The sequence below is a fragment of the Lytechinus pictus genome, chromosome 15, assembly GCF_037042905.1.
Source record: "Lytechinus pictus isolate F3 Inbred chromosome 15, Lp3.0, whole genome shotgun sequence".
In the NCBI taxonomy this organism is placed as follows: domain Eukaryota; kingdom Metazoa; phylum Echinodermata; class Echinoidea; order Temnopleuroida; family Toxopneustidae; genus Lytechinus; species Lytechinus pictus.
In genome coordinates this window covers 12960667-12984206 of record NC_087259.1, presented here as the reverse complement: position 1 = coordinate 12984206, position 23540 = coordinate 12960667, and the positions used below count along the sequence as shown (strand labels likewise).

The following is a 23540-nucleotide window of genomic DNA, read 5'->3' as shown; positions in this document are numbered from 1 at the left end:
GATAAATAATCTTGACCCATTGTCCGCATTGGTAACCTATCAGTACCACATATACATGTACATTCTACTTAATAATTTGTTTTTTATTACTGGCTAGACAATACAGACAGATGAAAAGAAAAGTCAATACAACCCCTGATCGAAAATTAGGATTGAGGAAAAAAAAAATCCTTGATCTCCCTTTCTTGTATCTTTAAGCTGTGATGAAATCTGTTAGATATCCAGAAATTGTGCCATATGCATCTTAAATTGCAGAAAATCAAGGTTTAAGTGAGCTATTATAATTATCTATCGGGTAATCTCATCACCTCCATCTGTATACTACCACAGGGTTCCCAGCTTTTCAAGAAAACAAAATTCCCTGATTTTTCCCGGATGAAGTTTAAAAATTCCCTGATAATCATTCAAACCCATTCCCAGTTTCGAATGTTTTCTAAGTTGTTGCAGTGAATTACATGTATTTTCAGTATAAAAACAATAGTGTAAAACTAATTAGTACCACCATATCCAGTCATTCAATGGATGTTGTTTTGATATGCAAAAAAATATAACAGAGTCTGACTGACTACCGTGCTTTTGACTTTTGGGCTGATCAAAATTCCCTGATATTTCCCTCATTTGAGGCATTTTCCCCTGATTTTAGGTAATATCAAATTCCCTGATTTTTCCCTGACTGGAAAAAAGTAAAACAATTTTCCCTAATTTCCCTGATGAGCTGGGAACCCTGTACAATTCCCCCAAAACACACACATACACCACCACCACCACCCTATCCCCCTGCTTTGTCCCTCCTCCAAACCTCTAAGCCCTTTGCCATCATCTCTTTTTACCCAAATGATAAAAAAGGACAAAATTTCATATCGTTCCCCATTATCTTGATGCATAAACCTACTGAAATCAACAGAGTTCAAAATTAACAACTATCGGTGAATTTTCTTACAAAAGCTATCGTATTATGGAGTTATGACCTTATGCACAATTCTTGAATACATCTCCCTCTATCTCCGATCCTCTTTGATTCCCTAAAGCCCTCTTGCTTCTCACCTGTGATCCAATGTTGCTTTTAACATAATTTTTCTTCATTCGTCATGAATGTTGTAAACGGTTTGTGTTTCGTTTGTCTTGTTTGTTTGTTTGTTGGCCTGTTCGTTCGTATCACAGCCCGTTTGATGTCGATGTTCGCTCATTAGAAAAAATGCTGTTCTGTGTCGTGCATGTACAGTGTTTGTACATCGTGCATGACATTTTGTGCTTTGGATATAGAAAAAAAACAACCCAAGTACCGTGGATTAGTCACGGTATTACACTACTAACCTATTCGATGTAGCTTGTTGCTATGGTGATTTCCTATAATGATGTAAATTAACAAGCGGTCTCTTTGCATGCGCATCTTGAAAACCTTGCACGCTAGAAGGCTATTAATGCTAGTAACTATACTTCTCACCTGCACTGGATATTGCATTATGAATGCATTGTAGTTTTCACCATGTGCTTAGGAAAAGGGAGCCCTTTGTAAGAAATTGTCGTGTTTTCAAATGTGCTGATGCATTTTGTTTTTCCATGTTTTACATGGGATATTGACAAACTCCATGTTTACAGACGTTTGATAGTTTCTTACAATTGGCCTTGAGTTGGTACATGTGTCTTGTGGCAAGTTGAAGAAAGTCACTCTCTACACTTCAACTCATAAAACGACTTTTAGAATTGTGCACTGTAGAAATATATGTAGCAGAGCGCTAAATCTTATTTCACAATAATTTTATTATCAAACCACATATTTATATCTTTATATCATTTATTTGGTATTTCTAGACGGTATTTAATTTATATTTACCCAGTACAAAAATTAAAAACCCAATTGAATTTTTATGTTTCACGTTGTAATTGATGAGGAGCTTGGGGTTATGCAAAATTGAAATGTCAAATTACATTTTTATCTAAATCATAATATCGTATCTCAAGTACGAGTATAGATGTTTGTTTACAACACATTTACATACTCTACATGCAAACATACTTCAATATATCACCGACAACAAAAAAGAGATAGATTAATTGTCTTCTCACTAAACAACTTCAAAGAAAAAATATATATATTCACAGATATTCAAAACTTATTTAGTTAAATGATTTCAAAAATTACATTTGTAACTTTAAGATATGTGATATTGACACTCGATTAGATCATAATTACATATATATTGAATATACATATGCAGGGCAAGTATTGAAAATTTCCTGAAAAAAATGCTCACTGAACTACTTACTAAAAAATCACTAAAAATTTGGGAATAACACAAGAGACATATCTTGTTTTATTTTACGTTGGTGTTCGGTGTTTGCAAGCAAGATTTTGCAGGAGTTTGTAAGCAGATCATTTTGGTTTTGCTGGAAGATGTACTTGATAGTTGTGTTGGTTGTTTCTGCTTGGTGTATGTATACACTGCTCGCCAGCATGTTGCACGAGTTCAAGTGGTTGGGATACCTCCAATGATGATAAACATTAAATTCATATTGTTTTTTTTGTTTTTTTAATGATGAAATGATTAGGAGGAGCCTAAAGAAGATTTCAGTCACTTGCCACCAAACCAGCAGTCCAAGAAACTGAAGGAGAAACTGGACGAACTCAACAGTCTTATAGAATCGGAAGTCAAATCAAAGTAAGTTGGGAATACTGCTGATGATGGTGGTGATGTTGATGATGATGGTGATGTTGATGCTGCTGCTGCTGCTGATGATGATGGTGATGATGATGGTGATGATGATGGTGATGATGATGATGATGGTGGTGGTGGTGGTGGTGTTGGTATTGATGGTGGTGATGATGATGATGGTGATGATGATGATGGTGATGCTGATGATGGTGATGCTGATGATGGTGATGCTGATGATGGTGATGGTGATGTTGGTGATGCTGATGATGATGAAGATGCTGACGATGGTGACGATGCTGACGATGGTGACGATGGTGATGATGACAACGATGGTGGTGATGATGATGATGATGGTGGTGGTGATGGTGATGTTGATGCTGATGATGGTGATGATGGTGGTGGTGGTGTTGGTATTGATGATGGTGGTGGTGATGTTGATGATGATGATGGTGATTATGATGATGATGGTGGTGGTGATGGTGTTTTTGGCAGCGGTGGTGGTGGTGATGATGATGATAATGGATTAGGTCACATTTTCAATAAAAATAAGAGTCAACGTTGTGTCTCAAGACCATAGGTTTATCAAAATCAAAGACATGATCATTCAGTTGGAGATCATGATTCTGCAGCTCAAGATCAACATCTCCAAGATCAAGATCAGATATTTTTTAGATCAAGATCGAGACCACATGATTTTCACATCCCCTTTATGTCTATCGTTAACAATTTTCTCCTCTTTTGCATGTTCTTCCAGAGAAGGGTTGCAGAGGATGAGAGAAGTATACACAAAGAACCCCACATTGGGCGACCCAGCCAGTGTAGACAAGCAACTGGCAGACATAGGCAAGAAGATGGATAACCTACGAATGGAACTAGCTAAGTATCAGGTAAGACGATTCTCAGGATTATCATGTAGGTATGAACGCTGCCTTCATAAGCTACACTCTAACTGCACATTTATAAGTCATCCTCTGTGCAGAGACGAACTTCATTCACACATTCACTCATATGCTGGGTCTAAACTGGGTCACAATCGTAACCAGTTTACCTGATGTAATTGAATATTTCTGAATGACCATGTGAGGCATGGTTGGGTAAGACTCCATGGTTTTCCGAATGAAGATTAGATTTCTGGTAATAATTAACATAAAGTCATTCTATTCTATTTCTCCAGATTAAGTAGCTTTAAACCGATCAGGAGTGCATGTGATTGTTTTCATTGAACAAAAAATGCTTACATTTTCTCTGTGACCATCAGACCCTATATCAACATGTCACCATATTTTTTTATTATTTCTTGTTAATTTGCCTCATGAAATGTGATATTATTTGTATTTTTTCACCCATTTCTGTTCTCGCATCCATTTTGTTCAAATTTCATCTCAAAATTCTTCTCACTTCCGCTCTCATCATTTTCATGAACTTCTTTAAACGAATGATCTCTCATTATAAGGCTTGTTAATTGTTACAATCATCCTCCCAGCATCATTTTTTCCATCGTTGACCCCAAATGCAATTGTTTGATTTTTTTGCCCGTTGATACATCCAAACCTATCTGATTTGTGGGGACTACATTAGTTATTACCAGCATTTTGATATTTTTTTACCATTAAATGGTAAACCATCCACTATCGACAAGTGAAAAAAGTAAACCAATATATATACACCAACAAGAATCAAGGATGTGCTATTGACCAATCAGAGTTTAGGATAGTGCTGATATGAATTTCCATTTGTTGAGTGGAAAAAGTGAGATTACATTCATGTAGACTTGTGCAGACATGCCAACCGTTCCCTTTTTAGAGTATTTGTTCCTCTTTTTTGCTATGAATACACCAATACTTTTTTTGTATGATTTGTTACTTTTTTTTAAATTTCTGATCATGGAGTATGTATTGTACGTAGCGCCTGACTCTAGCGCCGGTCCGACAGTCCCAGACCAGTAAAAATCACTGTCGGGCCAGTAACTAGTTGCATGAAAAGAACAAGTAAATTCTCGCCTACGAGCACATTGTTAAAAGGGTGAATTATGAAGTTTTCAAGTAGAGTCATTTCACATGTTTTTTCACTGATCTCACTATAACTGGCTGGCGATTGTTATGTTGAGCGAAATTTTTAAAAATACTCTTTTTTTTGTCAAAAATACTTTTTTTCCTTCTAAGAATACTTTTTTTTGGTTGTAGAAGGTTGGCAGGTCTGCCCCAGTCACACCAAACAAATCTGACTGATGATATGTCCGAGGAAATAATGTCAAAGCTTTTAGCCATTATCTGTCTGGAGTCTACTTTCGTTGGTGAGACTGATGCATAATGTACATGTAGACTCCATAATAAGCCTGTTCACGGTTGTAAACTGCGCACGAGCAGAAAAAGGTCTTTGGAAACAACCATGAAGGTGGCTTTCAAATTCACTGACATAGGCATTTGTGATTTGATGATTATTCATGTATTCCTTTCAAAATATTTATCACATCCAAGCTGAAGAGTAGTACATAGAGCCTTCATAATCACTGGTATTTGACAATAGCCTAAACAATAGTCAAATGTGCCAAAGGCAGACAATAAAACAGATTTCCAAACTTTATCCCTGATGTACTATTCTAGTCACCTGGTCTATACAATGCCTTTTGTTCCTAGAATTTAAATACTCTACCCGGTAAAGCTTACGCGACATCTACATTTCAAAATGAAAGTGCTTATCCTAATGAAAAATCACAAAGGTCATTTGAGATAAGTTGATCATGAGCTAACCGTGAACTGGCTTATTCTACGGATAATGGAGTTAGGGTAGCAGAAAGTAGTCTGCAGGCACAGACCCTTGGGTTTTGCAATTCTTATAGTGCAGAGTCTGAAGTAATAGACTAGATTCACTGACAGTTTGGGGTGTAGTTTTTGCTCCAGACATAGTATTGGTTAAAGTGTCAAATTTTAGTCTGTGCTTGCAGACTATTAGTGGAAAGTACCAAAAGCAACAGCAAAGTTTAAACTTGAAACAGATCGTAAAATATATAATAAACCCATCCCCTTTTCCTTCTGTCTCTATGAAATCTATCTTCTTGATAAAACATGCTGTATTTCTACTAAAGCACTTGGTTTGATGATATGTACAATAAAAATACATCCTTATTCACATCTTAAAAATTTTACCCTCCCCCTCTCTCTCTTTCAATGAAATAGCAATTCTCTCTCTCTCAAAAAGAAAAAATAAATAAACAATAATCGCCTCTTTTTTTCTAAACTTGTTTTGAGCCAAATATTTCTTTGCCTGGCTGAATGTTTGAGATTGCCTTTTAAGTACTTGAAAAAAATTATTATTATTTTTTTTTTTTTTTGGGGGGGGGGTCAGTTTGATTAAAAACATTGAATTTAATATTCTTTTCATACTAGATGTGAAAAACAAGGTTGGAGAATATTGAATTCAATTGTATTTTAACATAGTCTGTTCTTTGTTGTTTGTATTGGTTTGACAGTGTAGTATGTATTGTGAGGTTTTTCTTAACCCGGTGAATAATAATAGTGTTCATGTCATTTGAAGACTAATAATGTGTGAGGTAGGAAACAAATATTTAGATTCATAGATGTTAAAATGTGAGTGAATTGTGTTAAGTGTCCTCCCCCCCCCCTCAATAAGATAGCAATTCTGGCCAGTAATTATTTAATAACAACATTTTGTAAAGCATTATCTTGCGGAAAACAGCATATGATATGATTTCACTGTGCAGTGTGCAATGGACAATTTTTTTTTTAATAAAAAATACTCACATCCTTATCTTTTTCAATTACTAGTGAAACTATAACTTCCATGTTTTGTGGGAATGTTGTCTTTAGTTTTGATTTTGGTCTTCTATTATGAACAACCTTTCTCACACTCTTAAGCTAATCTGGAAAGTCAGTGATTCCTGAATACAGACCGCAGTAGTCCATGAACATGTATTCTGGGCCCGTCTTACAAAGACATTGTGCAAATTTCCTGTGGAAAAAAATATGACATTGATGGATTTCCATATAGCTGAGGTTGATCGGATCAAACGTAACTCTTTCTAAGACGGGGGCCCTGTTCTTCATATGGACTGGCAAGTCTGTGGGCACTTATCGTAGAAGAAGATGATATAGTTTAACTTGAATTTAAATCATGATTGCTCATTTTAAAATGGTGTTGATAATTGAGAAAAAGCATGCATTTCCATGGAAAGTAGTATAATTGTCAGCTTTTTCAATGGAAAATATGATGCTATTCTGGGCCCCGTCTTACAAAGAGTTACGATTGATCCAATCAACTTCAATTATATGGAAATCCATCAATGGACTTATATCGTAGAAGATGATATGGTTAAACTTGACTTTAGATCATAATTGCTCATTTTAACATGGTGTTGATTTTTAAAAAGCATGCATTTCCAAGGCATTTTGAAGTAGTATTATATATGTGTAATTCACCCTAAATGGAAAAATTATCATGGCAAATAACCTTCCTGTACTGTGCTGTTTATTTGAACCTGATCTTTAAACAGCACCCCCTTTTGGTAACAGTATTTTGTAATAATTGCCTTTTGAACTCAGGTTTTCGTTTTTATTTATCAGAAATCTATATGATATACAAAGACTCAATATTCATTTCCAGAAAATTTGTCCCATTTCAGATTGAGGCTTGGTTTTAAAATATTGAAAATATAATAACAAACAAAAGAATACATTGGTCAAGAATATATTTTTTTTCTTCAAAGAAATTTCCACCTGAAACATACTTAAATCCCAACAGCATCCCAATCATGTGAAATAGCTTAATACACTTTTTCATTTGATACCAAATTCGTCATGGTAGTATTTATATTTTTGAAGATATAGTAAATTTTACGATGTTTGGCAAACAAACAAATTTCACTGAATTCCATGGGTATATGTAAACTTTTGGCCTCAACTGTATATTACCCCTGAATATATAAAATCAAACTTATAACCTCTGTAAGATGTATCAAAATTAATTTTCATAAATATGTTAGAGGTTAAGCTCAAATTCAAGACATGATGCCAAAGTTAGCTTTTATACGATATATTAAGGCGTACATGTATGTCTAGTCATACTCCTTGGTTTAAGGCTTTCACTCCAATACTTTTTCTTCTTTCCTCTTTTATGTCGATTTTCTTTTTTTTTCAATATTTTTAAGTAAAATTTTCATTTCTTACTGTGTTGATCAGTTGATTTGCTATTAATAAGCATGGCATGAATTTATTCTATATTTTTTTATATATTTTTTTAATCTGTTATTTGCTTTGCTCTCTATTTTTTCTTTTTAATAACTAATGCTTTTCTTTTTTGAGGGTGCATGCTATCCATGGTGACCTGGGGGAGGGTTTCATGAAACATCTTATCAATGAATTCCACTGATTAATTTGTTCTGAGCCAATCAGATGCAAGGATTTCATAGCTTATAACAGTTCTCAGTGAAAATCCCTGATTAGTTGTTTCATGAAATGGTGACCTGTTTGACGTAGGAAACCCTTTAAAGTGAATTATAAAAAAATATATATGTAACAAAATTGACTTAACATTGAACTATTTGTGCTAAATATTCACTTCGAACAAATATTCTGTCCTAAAGATAAAGAACAATGGTTAGTAAATGTTTTCCATGTTTATTGAAAATGTGCATGGTAATTTGTTAAATGTGAATTAATTTTTTTTTTTGGAAAAAGGTTACATGTTCTCTATACGATTCCTGAAAAAGTCTTATATTTCTTCATTCTATGAAATCATATTGAAATGTCTTTATTATTGCATTTTATCAGGCCTCAGTCTATAAATTCAACTGTTAAAACTCCACGGCCATCTTACAAAAAAAAGTAAATGAAATGCACACAACTAATTTATAAGGATCTATTTTTAAAAATAAATACAGTGGAGCTGCCTTGCATGGGTAATGTGTGTTCCATTCAAATGATGACGATAATATCAAATTTATTATCAGAGAGAAATATATGCAATCCTTGGTAACTTGGCCAATATTGATGACAGTACATGAGATTTAAATCATGCCATTTTTCATTCTGCCTATTTTATAGGCACTATACAACTTAAAGGGAAAGAAAATGAATAAAATTGATGAATTATGGATTAAAGTCGATGTCATGTGTTAGTGTCATGGGTTAGTCTGTGCCATGGGTTATTTTTTACCATTCCCTGGATACCTGTAGAATAGCTTTTCTAGCTAGACCTAGATTGGCTGAATGTTACAGTGATTTGGGTACTGTGTAATGTGTTTTCCCCCTGTCCTTTCCAACTGTAGAAATACATGGGACACTCTCCATACAAAAATAACTCTCTTCCAGGTGTAAGTACTATACATATATATCATACTTGTATGCCTTGCATTCTGTTCCCAGCTCTTTCGTTTCTCCCGCCTCTTTACCCACAATCCTCCCCCCAAAATTTGCAAGAGAACTTAAAAGAAATGCGATCTTTCTCGCCTTCTCTTCTATCGTGCTTCCGAGCATGACATCCTCTGCTTAAAGTCCAGCATGAATTTTTTTTTCTGTTCATCCCTCTTGTAAATTGAATCACGTTAAAGCCTGAAATACAGTGCTGCTTCCACCTTCATGGTGAATTTTAGTTTTCGTTTGCTGCCTTGGTTCTTGTCCAAATATCTGAATTGCTTGAGATTTGTTCAATTTTCTTTTTAGCTATGCCCTACACTGCATGACTTTTTGGTTATGTTAAGCTAAAATAAAACCAAGTACTTTGTAATTTCTTGAATTGCATTATTTGATATACATATATGTAGATTGAAAGAATTTGAGTAGATATAATATTTCTGCATGAGTAACTGTCTTTCTGCTTCTGATATTTTGTTATTTTAAAAGGATCTAATACTACTTTTTGTTAAGGGGAGGGGATAAAAAAAATCAGAATTGATTAAACAATTAATTGTGCATGTCAAGGCTTTTCCATACATTAATAATGTTAAGATTTTTGTAAAGGAATTATTACAGTAGTTTTTTTAATGAATTACAAAAAATATAACAATAGTTTTAGTATCATGATTTTGTTATTATTCAAATGTAAATCTAAATGTAACATTATGGAAATTGAAAATTCCAATTTCACTGGGTATTTTTCTGTTTCAGTTTGTAATATGTTTCTTGTGCTCGTTTTTGTTATGTTTTGTGACAAAATGTGCATGTATTGATTCCATGTTGGAAAACAGAGGACGGAATGAAAGAGACATCGAGAGAGAAAGAGAGAATTTGTGTGTTTTGAATTTTGTAATATTAAGCTATATGAATGTTTGCATCATGCAAGTTGAATAAGGACAGAAATTCTATTCAAGTGTAAATTTATATGATCCCCAAATATGAAATAGAATGCACGCACCAGATAACAAGACATTTCATTTTACATTGTGGGTGAAAAGAAAAAATGTTTTCATACATACATGTATTTTCAAAATTAACAATACAAACAAGGCAGATTTTTTTACAAGTATTATTCAACTATTCAATAGTGATGACCCCTACACCCCCCTTACTTTTAACTATGCTCAGCATGTAATGTATTCCCAAACTATTCTGTCCTCTCAAAAATCCTCACAAGGAATTTTTTGTTTGTTGATTTAAATTTCTTGACTGACTTTATAAACTTTCCAATCATTGCTTTCTTATTTAAAGATAGAAATCCATCCAAACCTTTGGTAAAAGATCTTTAAGGTGAATCATTTCCAAGTATCATCTACTATTGTTATCTTACAAGTTTAGTTACTGTAGAATCTTTTTTTTTCAGGACCCATTTTAACATGTACATGTATCATACACATTTAATAATTTGATATCAGAATTCTACACAGAAAGATCATACATTAAATTTTCAGCTCATTTCGTAATTGAGAAAGGGTAATATATCAAATAAAAAAATATGAACTATTTTTTTTTGATCAGGTACATGTATACAATCAACATATTTTTTCATGTAAAAGCATAAAATACATTCACCAATTTCATATCACCCACATCATAACATTTTATGACATACGCATTCATGTAATGTAGTAAGGAACTGATATAGCGACAGCCATTTTAAGGGAATTTATCAATATTTAAGAGGGTTTAAATTCAAATCTTTATCTGTGCATGCTACATGTACATTGGTTGAAATGAATATAGGAGGTACGGTTTGACAAAATGAACCAAATCTTGCACAATTTTTTTTAATGTAGGCGTTTTAAGATTAGAAAAATTGTGATCTAATGTTCACCTCCACTCTTTTCAGAGGCTTGAATATGAAAATACTGCATGCAAACAGGGCATGAGCATGGCTGTGCCAATTGCGACAAAAGTTCTGTTTGGACTCTTTCTCTATCTGGCTGGCATGCTGAGCATGTTCCCATGGCCAAGAACAGACATCACTGCTTCTAACGCTTTCTACTACCAATACCCAACCCCAATTCCTTATCAAATACAGGGCTGCGAGCTGACCGTGACGCCTGCAGATAAAAATGGGCAAAACGATGATACTGATACTGATACTAGCGAACCGAAGGGCCATCGGCAAAGCGTTCTAGCCGAGATAAAGGTCTTTAAGAGAGTCTGTGCATGGAAGCAACGTAGATTTGTAGATGTTTTTATTTTTATCATTGTAGATTCAAAGACAGTCTGAAAAATAAATAAGAGTGGAGGCAAATTTTATATGGAATGTCCCCTTTTCTGCAACTGAATTAAGAAAAAAAATACTCTGATTAGGTAATTCTGTGCATGCATGATCACCTTGATTAGAAGTTAATAAACAAACAAGAATTTCATGAAATCAATTATTTCTTAAATTTATTTCTATTATGTATACAAGAACAAGAGGAAACCAGGTTTTAAATTACAATGCAACATTAGTTTTTTTTAATGATAATAATTTTTAATGGATATGTTTTGAAACTCTGCTGAATGAAATGTTGATTCTTTTCTCACCTGATATCAGGGCTCTGTAAAACACAAAGGTTTTTGTAATCAATCAATTAATCACTAACCGGCACTGGCCAATCACGATTACCGTTTTTTTCAAAAACACTGACCAGGAACCAATCAGAGTTGTTCTTTCATATTTGCAATCAATTACAAACCTTTGTGTTACCGGGCCCTGTTGCTTTGATTTTGTTATGAGTCACCCAAAGCATGTTTCACCTTACCGTTTGTCATGTATAGTGAGATGTTACTACATGTACATCGCAACATAGGTTTTTCCAGAAAAACTGGTTAAAATTGTAACTTTTTCTTGTTCCATTTTCACTTTCTTGCATGTGCTGCCATCATTCATCCCCTCTTCATTCACTTTAGACTGCAATGTAAATTGATTTCTATCAAACGCCGAGAAGCATGCCTTTTTTCTGCATGTTTGTTTGAAGACTTTGGTCTTCATAAGATCAGTCAACCCTCTTCACACACCGTCCTGTCTTGTCCGGTTCAGGTTCACATTTGTCATGTCTGACTGTGCCTCTTAATCAATGCTCCATCTTAAAAAAAAGAAAGAAGAATTATGACAACTGCAGTGAACATCACGTCACAGCTACATGTATTAGCCGTGAATTGAGATGATGTCAAAGTTGCAGTTGAAGAAGGATGCCAGGGCGGACTTGGTTCGGGTTGGCAATGTACCATGACGGTAGAGTTACTGTTCATGATTAAAGTAACCATGCCCTAAAGTTCTTTCATGAACTCTGAGGCAATATATACAGCTTGGGAAACAATTATTAGACCAAGCCATGTGGGACGTAGTTGAATTGTTTCCCAAACTGTAGATCATTGATTTTTCAATATGGATGTATCCCTGTCTCTCTTTTTCACTCTTTTACATGTTGACTATCTGTGAAGCATTTCTTGAAATGTCTTTTGAGAGAGTTTCACTTACAAATGCATTCTGGCCAATATGGATACAGGGATTTTAAAAATGTTTAATGATTGCATTGAAAATCACTGACAAATTATTTTTTCAAAAATTGCCAGCGTAATCCTTTTTTATTTAAAGTCAGTTTTTACTCCAATTGACTAAGGGAAATTGATGGCCTCTCCTTGAACTTTATGATTCAATTCAATTCAATTCAAGTTTATTTTGCTCTCTGCATAAAAATGAACACAAGTGTGGTAAAATACATAGGAACAAGGTTTACATAACATCAAAGACATAAAAAAGCATTGAGAGGGAAGCAGCCAAAAAGGAAAAGAATATCCTTATAAAAAGGCCGACCCAACTTACTTTAAAAAGAATAATAATTATTGACAATATCAAAAGTAAAAAAAAAAAACAATTAGAAGACAATACAAAGGCATAGATACACAAATGGTAAGATTTAGATTATATATATATATATAAATATTTACAAAAGTGAAAAGTGTTTTGCCTGAATTTGCAATGGCGATTTGAAATGTGTGGTTTGAAACCATGTTTTTATGCTGATTTCATCATACATTAAATACTCTTCATTCTACAATGTACATGTACATGTACATTGAGAGAGAGTCTAATAAATAATGCATGCTTTTTGTCACAGGGTGCGGAATCCATGCTTGTCACTTTGGTTACAGTATGAGCTTACTATGATGAATTGATGAGTGTGCTGTATAAATTATGTAGATTGATTCACAGGAACATTTGACTCATTAAAGATGTTCCCGTAGTAACGAGCATGGATTTAGCTCTCTGTGAGAAATAGGTTCAGTACATTCATCATTAGACTCTTTCTCAACATACTGTACACGCTTAATTAACCTGTCGATGACTGAGCCCGCATATATGTATGTGAGCTGGAGTCTATGGAAAACATGTGTTGTAGCAAAATTATCCAGTGTCCAATGGGTTAAGCATAATTTATACACGGAATCTGCTGCATAAACCATGATTTCAAGACCACAGATTCAGAAACAATTTTGTGGATTCTGGCCCTCAAGTCTCATTTTGCAACTTTCCTAAAGCAGTATCCTCTCCTATCTACATGTATGAGTGTGATAAAATTGTACCTTGGATTTGCATTTAGCAGGGGTGTGAGAGTTCAGATTTTTATCTGATTTTTTTGTTTTGATTTTCAGCTTAATTTCAGCTTATTTTTGGCTTTCCTCTGTACTAGAAGTATGGGAGCTCTTTCTATTTCAGACTTTTTCTACAAGTTTCAGCTTTTTTCAGATCTTTTTATTTGTGACCACTCACACCCCTGATTTAGGGAAAAACTGCAGTGAAACTTGACATCCAAATTGCTTTGTACCTTTGTTTCCTTCTCCAAGAAATTCAGGGATGTCGTCGAGGCCGGCCTGGGCCCCGAGTCACATGTTCAAAGTCTATGGTAGACAGTTTTCTCCTGACTCTGAACTACATGTACCAACCAGCCCCGACTTTATCCCCATCAAGAATAACACCTTGTAATTATAAAAAAAAAGTTCTGTCGTCCAGAGATATTACCATATTATCATATCGTGTTTTCCAAATGATACGAAGTAGATTTTTTTTTTTTCAAAATGAACCTGTTTTTGCATACAAAAGTTCCCTAAGGGCAGCCGTCATGGAGATCTTAATTTCATCTCAACTTCCTCTCAATGATTGCAGGAAAATGTTTTGATCTCTTGATCAATGGTTTGCTTTCTTTCATATCCTGTCACTTATTTGTGAACTGGACTCTCATAATTTGAATCTGTCGTCATTCCTGAATACCCAACTCAAAATGTCTGTAGGAGCCATTCCATTGAAATGTCTTTGCAAGTCAACCATTCACTTTTAGGAACTTGATGATTCCTGTGTGACTCCTATGGGAAGGGTCCCGTCTTACAAAGAGTTGCGATTGATCCAATCAAACACAACTATAGATGGCTATCAACATCTAAAATGCAATTTTTTTCAAAATATTTTCTAGATATGATGTATAAGCATACATTAATCATTCTTGTGGAAATTCTCTTGTGATTCTCTTTGTTTACTAAGGAGATTGTGCAAATTTCCCTTGAAAAAATTATGGTATGGAATTTCCATACAGTTGAGATTGATTGGATCAATCATAACTCTTTTTAAGACAGAGCCCGGAAGTCAGTTTTAAGCAGGCAATATATTCAGTAATGAATATTTCTTTGTGTTGACTGATTATAGTCTTGTTTAGGTGTTACTGACACCATGGGCTCCAAAGTGAGATTCCTTATCCAACTGCATCAGTTTGTTAAGGTTGGATTATTTTTCATCTTGGAAACTCTTCCTAACTTCTTGCTTTGTGTGTGAATGATCTTACAGAACTATTTAGCTCATGCTGAGGGCAAACCCATCCCCATCACCCCTCAGACCACACCCATGAGCACACCCCAGGGCACCCCCCAGCAGCCATCCAAGACACACGACCCAGTCCAGTCAGAATCGGAGAGACTCCCTCCAAGCGGGGCGGAGACACCGCAGACTATCACTGAGCATGACGGACAGAACTCGTCTGGAGAACCACTCAGGTGAGTTGTTTTTCTTCATGAAGGGTGTTATTTTCATTCTATTTCATTTATCTTATAGTTATACAAAGGGTAGCATCGTCAGTGACACAATAAGACCAGGTGGGTGTTTCATAAAGCTGTTTGTAAGATACGCACGACTGGTCCTTTCTTGTGCTATGTGGTATCCCTATATAATTGATTTATGACCTAAGAACATGTTCCAGTAAAGTTGTGCGTAACCATACAGCTTTGTGAAACACCCACCGGTATTTTTTGTGAATTTGCACAACCCCAGGTTGTGAAATCTTCCCCAGCAAAAATTCTGATTAAAGTGCGGATTTGTAAGAATAATTTCAGTATACAGTTCCTCAATCTTTGTTACAGGGACATATAAAAGACACAAGACCGGAATTAGATATTTATGAGTAGTCGTGCTTGCATTGCAGACGTTTGGCAGTTTTTGCTCCACAACACACGACGGATTCAAGAACATGGAAAAATGTATTGTCAAATTCCCCTCATGGCAATGAACAATCAAGAGAAATTGGTGAATCACAATCGGCAGTTTCATCCTGGACAAAAACTTGGGATGAAACTGCTGTTTCGGTTCACCAATTTTTGACAGACCTCTCAGCTGTTCATTGTCATTACACGTAGATACATTTACTGTGTTCTTGAATCTGTGTGTCACATACATGTAGCGAAAACTCGCTATTTTTGCCGCACTCACCCCCAAAATAATTAGCATAAAGTGATTTAGAGTCGAAAACGCAGCCCCACTAGCATTACCAATTAATGCTGGCGAAAAAACGGCCAGCATAAATAGATAATAACAAGACCAGGATACAGTGAAAAGGTTAGAGGTTAGGCATGTTGTATAGTCTTGTGTTGTACATGGCTGTATGATGATGATGTCATGATGTTGGTTACATGTGTCACTGTATCCTGGCCTTGTGCGCTCGGCTGCCTCCAATGTAGGCCTAGGTGAACCTCCCTTATATACTTCTCAGGAGTGTCTATGGCTTTTTCGCAGTTAGTAAGAGTTGATCACGTCTTGCCTTGGCTATGAATATTGATGAGTTATTTGAATGGGATATGACCCTTGACCACTCAAGGCTATATGCATATTCAGATTCCTTACAGTCAAAAGGCTTTGCAGCCGTAAAAGTATGATAGCCTATTCATTGATCACAGGTGAATGGAAGTACAGCTGTGATGGTAGCATTCACTAGTTGCAATAGTTCAGTAAGCCATTCTTTTCATGGGAACCTGTTTACATTTACATCAAAATGGGATGAAATGTGTACACTATTGACTGCATTATTTATGTTGGTCTGTGCATACCTACAAAATGAAATGGTTTTGAAAGAATTGGAACCATGTACTATCAAGGCTTTTCAATAGAGATTCAGGTCAAACTGTTGATTCAATAAGTATTATATCACATGCCTTGTAGTGTCCAATCCATTGAATCTTTGTAAAAAAAAAAAAACTTAAAAGATGTACATGTACCTAGCAGATTTAATCAAAAGGCCACGTAGAGAGAGAGTCTATAGGACTAACTCATCCTCATATTTGGACCTTTATACCCCTTTCATAAACCCAATTATGCGGCTAATAGCAGCATAATTTGGTCGTAAAATCGGAGGAGGACCAGAGTTATCCGCATTATTTTGATGCTGCAATTATCCGCATAATAGCGGCATCGGGACCAGATTTTGAGTTTATGAACGTATTTCCAAATAATGCGGATAATTGCCATGGTGCGGTCACAAGGTCACCCTTTTCCAACACAACCGCATCGGAGGGGGCGTGTGCAGTTGTCATGACGATTATCCGCCTTTTTCAGGACGGGCACTCGTAAAAATAGTGCGGATTATTTTCGGAGTTTGTGAACGCAATTTTTATTGAATTATTACTCTTAGGCGGCTAATTGGAGGATGGGTTTATGAAAGGGGTATTAGTTTTAGATCCTGACTCCATGCATTAATAATTATGTAATTTCTTTGACCTTGGTGAGTTAACTGGGGACCTGGCAGGGATGGATTCCTTGAAATGCTTGTGTGATGTCAAAGTCTTGGTCCAAAATCCTTTGGAAGTGTATAGAGACGATGATAACTTACAACAGAAGAATATTATCAATCATTGTACCTCTTTTCTTGTGGCAGCCCTGGTTGGGGAGGACAAAATAGCTTCGACGAACAAGAGGAGCCTATTGGAAAATGTCGAGCAGTCTATGAATTTAAACGTAAGTACGCTTTCTGATATTGCTGAAAGGCTTGGTTGAGTTTATGTCCTTATTCAAATCAACTTCATGTCAAGATGTGCTTATTGCTCCTATATTTTATGGAGAGCTGCCAACCATTGTCTTTTTACTATGATTATTACTGTTTTGAAACCAAAATGCAGAACTTTCTCTTCCTAAAGAGCTGAGTAAACTGAATGAATGTAATTTCAGGATAACTAGACTATAGGTCAGTATTTCAAAATACAGTTTTTGAGGATCACTTAAACATTTTTTCATTCCTGGAGGTTGGCAGGTCTGGTTTCAAGGGTGGTCGAGAATTCTCTTCTTTTTCATTGGAAATTTTAATATTTTTTTTTTGTGGGGGGGGGGGGTGTTGTCAAGATTGGCAGGTCTGTTTTAGCTCTGTTAGAGTTAATAGAGTTGAGATACAAGGGTTCATTAGCCCACTGATGTTATGTGCATTGTGTTGAAAATGCAAAGAACATGTGAAATGCTTACCATGGAATGTGATGGAAACACAGATTATCATTTTGTTTTCTCTTGCAGCTGATGATGAAAATCTATTAAGCATGGCGCAAGGAGAAGAACTGGAGCTGATAGAGAAAGATAGCGGGGACGGATGGACAAGGGTGCGTCGGGCGGATGAAGAGGGCTATGTACCCACCTCTTACATCGAGCTCTTGTAAGAATACTTTGAAAATCACTATGTGGGACTGAGCAGAGAACACGAATCCTTTGTTGAACACACACTGCAGATCAACATGCGGGACTATGAGAATGTGAACGGTACACTATCTGTATTTTGAAGGAACAAAACTTTTAGAGAGCAGACAGAGGAGTCGGAATATAGACGTGTATCTGGAAATGTGGAATCAATGAGCGTTGGTGACCGAAGGAAACATTTGAAAGAATGAAATATCAGCCTGGCAATTTGTCGGCCATGTTGGATAGTTGTGCAAGATCTGCTCATGGCATTGTCATTACTTCGGAATTGCATAGTTGAGATTCTGAGGTGATTTGAAAATTTCCTGCTGAAGTTGTCGCAAATACGGATCAGATTGATTGACTGGATGCATGTAAAACATTGTTTTTGAAGAAAAGAATGCGGGCACGAATTCCAGGTTGTGCCACAAAAACTGAATAATGCATTTTATGTAAATGATAAATACACGCTGATTTCATTGTTCCCTCCGTAAAACAGCATCGCATCAATAATATTAGCAAAAACATAGGCTTTAGATACTCACTGATCGATATTATGCTTTGAATATAATATGGTATGCTACAAGCAGCTACACTCATATTTGAAACAAGTAATGCTTTGATTAGGTAGTCTTATGTGTTGGCCAGTATAGAAATATATATTGCCGAAGGAGGTTCAGGGCCCCGTCTTACAAAGAGTTACGATCTATGGAAATCCATCAGTGTCATTATTTTTTCTACAGGAAATTTGCAAAATGTCCTTTGTAAGCAAAGGAGAACACACCAAATTGTCAAGAAATCAATGAATTTATGGATATACATTCATATCTAGAATTTTTTTTGAAGAAACATGCATTTTATATGTTGACACTGCTGGCCGTCCATAGTTGCGATTGATTAACTCTTTGTAAGATGGGGCCCTGGTTTCATACGTGTACCTGATGGATAATGGTCATGTGCATGTCACTTAGGGCTCTTTAGCAAGTCCTTCTTACAGTGTTATATATATTTGTAAAGATTAGAATCTGAGCTCAACTGATCCTAAATAAGATTTCTGAAAATGGATACTGCGATCTCGACCATCACACAGCTCGCATCACCCGAGAGGAATAGATGTGTGCAAATGTTTGTGTTACATGGCATTGTGCACCTTGTGTGTGAAAATAAGTCTTTATGGATCATATTCATTTGCATAAGGGAAGTGGTAATGGTATTTAATCACGTCATGTTTTGGAACGTGAAATTCTCCATGTCAAATGCGCATCTTATTCCGAGAAATCAGATCTGGGAGATGTTCAAATATAAGCAAAAATTTTTGCATTACAATACCAGTCAACTACTAGACTTTTGGGATTGACAAATCTTTACTGAAACATTAGTAAAACAAGAACAATAATTAGGCATAGAAGAAATTATTTCATTGATTATAGGAATAGCGTTAGACCCTTATTCAAGCATTGTAATAACCATGTTGTCAATAGCACTGTGTATTGCAAGTACATGTTCATCATTTTGAGAGTTAAGTGTCTTTCATTTTATCTTGCAATTATTAGGAAATCAGATTCAGTATAATGTGAACAAAGTTTTTTAAATACTTATTTGATTGTTTTGTGTGTTTTAATGCTGAGAGGATGAAGCAGCTTTGATATCAAGAAGTTTAGCTATTTGCCCTATGAAAGAATACACCGCACTTTTAAAATAATGAAATAAAAAAAAAAGTTATTAATCCTTATTCAATTGGTAATATTGTTTGCAAAATGAAAGGATTATCTTGCCAGTGTGTTTTACTTTATTTCTTCAAAACTATTCATATAAACTCTTTAGACAAATTCATGATAAAATATTTGTAGGCCTTGCTTTGCTATTTCATAACATTTTTCTGACAATTAGCATGGTTTTAAAATTTAAAACGTAAGTGGTAGTCTGTTGTAATAATATTCCTAAACTAATCAACTTAGACCAGGATGTAACATCCACATCTTAATTAGATGAAATAATAAATACACTGTCACGTGATGTACTAATATACATGTATGAGAAGGATTTGTTACTGCATTTATAATTTCTCCAATATAAATGAAACGTAACAACTTTCACTGTTGAAAGGACAGATCCACCTTTGTGAAATGTAATTTATAAGATCTATATAAATATATTGTACTATATATCATTCCTCTCCAATATAATGTATATTAATTGTTATCATTGTGTATGTACAGTTTACATACATATATATAGTTAATCAGCACAACACACACGGCAATCTGTCATGTTATTCCACATTCACATCCCAATGGGCTCGGGAACGCAAGCTTTAGCAATAGGTTAAAGAACAAATTTTTTTAAATGATGATTTGTATTAATATTTGAGTCTGGTTGTTATTCCCATCATTAAAAATCCTTAATTAATCAGTTACCACACCATCATGGCATTTCTTTTGTAGTTGAAATTCTATATATGAATTGTGATCTGTAGAGTAATTTTATGAATTTACTGATGTATACTAATTATAGTCTGACTTGACTGTCGGTATTTATTTCTAAAGTGAAATTTCTGGCTTTCTTATGTAATAGCCCCACCCCTTTGTCTTCCGTAAAATATTAGATGCCCAAACTTAAAGGGAGTAAGAAGAGGATATAATTTGGTCATGAATCATTGTATTTCATTTATTTGTCTGTTTAGTAATCTCAAAATATTGTCAAGAATGCCCCAATAAAACACGGTGCTTGCACTTTGATTGTTTAGAGGAAAAGAACTTTTGTATAATTACAAGAAAAACCTATTTCAACTGAATAGTTCTTTTATTAAGGCATCACCTCGCAACAGTGGTTTAGTATTTTGCTCATTTTATCTTGTCAATGGACGGAGTGTGTAGATATAGTAATTACTATTAGTATCTCTAAACAACAATGATATTACAATTGTAATCATGTATTTTTTTTATTGAAACACATGTGTGTGTTCATGTGCAAATATATTTGTTGTCTAATCGTTTGTAGATATTTCATTACTACTGTACTGTGATATCTGAATATGATTTTTCAATTTGAGTGTATATTTTATTTACACATTTATTGGGGAATGTTCATTTCCAGAAATTAATGGTTCAGTTTTTGATTGGGAAAGGGTTTTGTTTAGGTCCCGTATGACAGCATTGTTACTCTATGTAGCCAGCAACCCCCCCCCCCCCTACACATTTCTTTGTGATGCTTAAAAGACATCTCTATTTCACAATCTTCATATTATGGAGATATCAGAAAATGGACAAATTAATGCTTGTTTTTCCACTCTCTCATTGGCGTGCTGATAGAGGTATTAACATTCATAAATCTATAATAGGAATTATTTATTGTGTCATAATGGTCATTGCTGCACCTACAAGAATAAGTTCCCCCTTGTGTCCCTTTTTCCCCCTTTCCTGTATCATGAACACGTATCTGTTGGTGAAAAGATTATTAAGCAACCAATTTAAACAGGTACTTGTCAATAAATGTAATCATCATTTTACATCAAACCAATATCCTTTTGTTGTGCTGTATCTTTTCACCCGATGATATATATCTTCATGTCCAGTGGGAGGGAATTTTTGATGTCATTTTATACGGATAATCAAAAACGTCATATGAATACTCTAGGTCCTTATTCCATTGTTTGAAAAAGAATTTTTAATAATATACAATTGTTTAGTTCAAACAAAATACCACATTTTTACACATGGTTTAAAATAACTGTTTAATTATTCATGGATCAATATGTCTTTTAACACAGAAATACATTTCTTAATTAATCACAAACTGAATATTTGGTGACTACATCTCACTCACGTATATTGCATGAATTACTTTGTTAATGAGCTGGGAATCCTACATGTATATGATTAGAGTTTTCAAATGTGACAAAACAAAGTTCATTCAATAACTAGAGCATTTTCTAGGAAAGAACAATAATAAATGGTGAGATGAGTAACTGTACAATACAAAGAAAGAAAATAAATAGAACATGTAACTGATCGTAAAATTCAATGAAACAAATGCAGCCACAACAATGTACATTTACTATAATAATTTGTCTATAACAATTAAATTAATGACCCAAGGACCTCTTTCTGAGGATATGCAAAAATAAATGTGTTTGTAATCACTGCGGATAAAATATTGAATAATAGAGGGAGATTCTCAATAACTTACAGTGATATTTCTATTCAAATAATTATGCAAGAAATGAATTTATAGTGTTGCTTGGTACACATGATTTACGAATGAAACATTTGAAGTGTTTAAGATAATTTTGACTAAATGGATAAATAACAGGAGGGGTTTATGAAAATATAAACATTAAAAATAGCACCAATTACTAGACCTGAAAGTGTGGTCTCGTCAGCATTACATTATTCAATTAAAGCACACATGACAGAGTATAAAAATAAAAATGAATAATTTTAAATACACTTTATAGACACAAAACCATCTATGGTACATCATTTAGAATTTTAATTCTAACTCGAAAGAATACACGTTCCTCGATGGAGATTATCCACGCCACTAACTAGCACCATGGCTGAGAAAGTCTCAAAAAATCATCTCCACTATTTTAGCACACATTTTATATTATCTACAAGATGCCTGGTTCAATGTACAGGGATCAGATCGTGTCTTATAAAAAGACTTGCCTCGCAACATCAGGGAGAAGCAATATTTGAGATCTTGTCCGGTAAAAATAAAATCATTCAAGTGCGAGGCAACTTGTCTTCGGACAAGCTGAGATTTGGGATGATTACTTCAACTTGGAAATCCTCTTCTGTTGCAATGTCGGGGATATAGATTGGCACATTCAGACAAGGCGTCTCATCTGAAGATCAAGGCACACAGGATCATCGTCTGTAGAAAAGAATTTCCCTAAAAAATCCGACACAACAGAGTTTTCAGCAGCAACACAACATTGGCCTCTTCATAGAAATTATCACAATTCTTGATCGCTTGGGGGTTTTCATTTTTTTCGTTCATATTTGTTTACACGGAACCAGGCTTGGCATCATCCTATGAGTTACTGTAGGGGAACTGAGAAACGGAGACGTGAATGTGATAAACTTTGTCCAATTCAACATGAGTAGAGACCTGTGATCCAGAGAACCCTTGAGCTCTGACCTTAATCACGTAGTCTCTTGGTTCGAGGAGGGGCTCCTTGGTTGATATAACCCCTGCGCCATTTGCTTCTGTCCTGATGATGAAAGGCACCTGAGGATGAAACGGAAAGGAATGGAGGGTTATGGATATAAACCAGGCAAAAGTATTACTCATTTCAACGACCAAATTGTTTTCTCCATTGCATAAAGGGAACTATAATATGGTATCTTTATGAAATTCTAGATTTTGATTAGCCGTTGAGCATTGTTACCAATACCGTATGACAGATTTCCATCAGGATTTCCATCAAGATCTCCAAAGCAAGGAGAATTAGCATCTCCTTTAATCACAGCCAACAATGTATACCTATCACCGGTCTCTCCG

General features: G+C 35.0%; 2 protein-coding genes across 3 annotated transcripts in view; one reads left to right on the top strand and one right to left on the bottom strand.

Moving 5' to 3' along the window:
• Window positions 1–21551, top strand: part of LOC129277779 (formin-binding protein 1-like) — a 64463-nt gene extending 42912 nt beyond the window's left edge. Inside the window, exons 12-18 of the mRNA XM_054913950.2 lie at window positions 2551–2660; window positions 3409–3541; window positions 8938–8982; window positions 11106–11216; window positions 14898–15103; window positions 17251–17330; window positions 17877–21551. Coding sequence (XP_054769925.2) covers window positions 2551–2660; window positions 3409–3541; window positions 8938–8982; window positions 11106–11216; window positions 14898–15103; window positions 17251–17330; window positions 17877–18016 — 825 coding nt within the window. The 3' untranslated portion in view covers window positions 18017–21551. The remainder of the gene's footprint in view (window positions 1–2550; window positions 2661–3408; window positions 3542–8937; window positions 8983–11105; window positions 11217–14897; window positions 15104–17250; window positions 17331–17876) is intronic.
• A 135-nt stretch (window positions 21552–21686) lies between these two features.
• The window catches only part of LOC129277301 (hemicentin-1-like), a 90102-nt gene continuing 88248 nt past the window's right edge, over window positions 21687–23540 (bottom strand). For both annotated transcript variants that reach the window (XM_064110780.1, XM_064110781.1), the window contains one exon: window positions 21687–23267. In XM_064110780.1, the coding sequence (XP_063966850.1) occupies window positions 23070–23267 (198 nt within the window). In that variant the 3' untranslated portion in view covers window positions 21687–23069. The remainder of the gene's footprint in view (window positions 23268–23540) is intronic.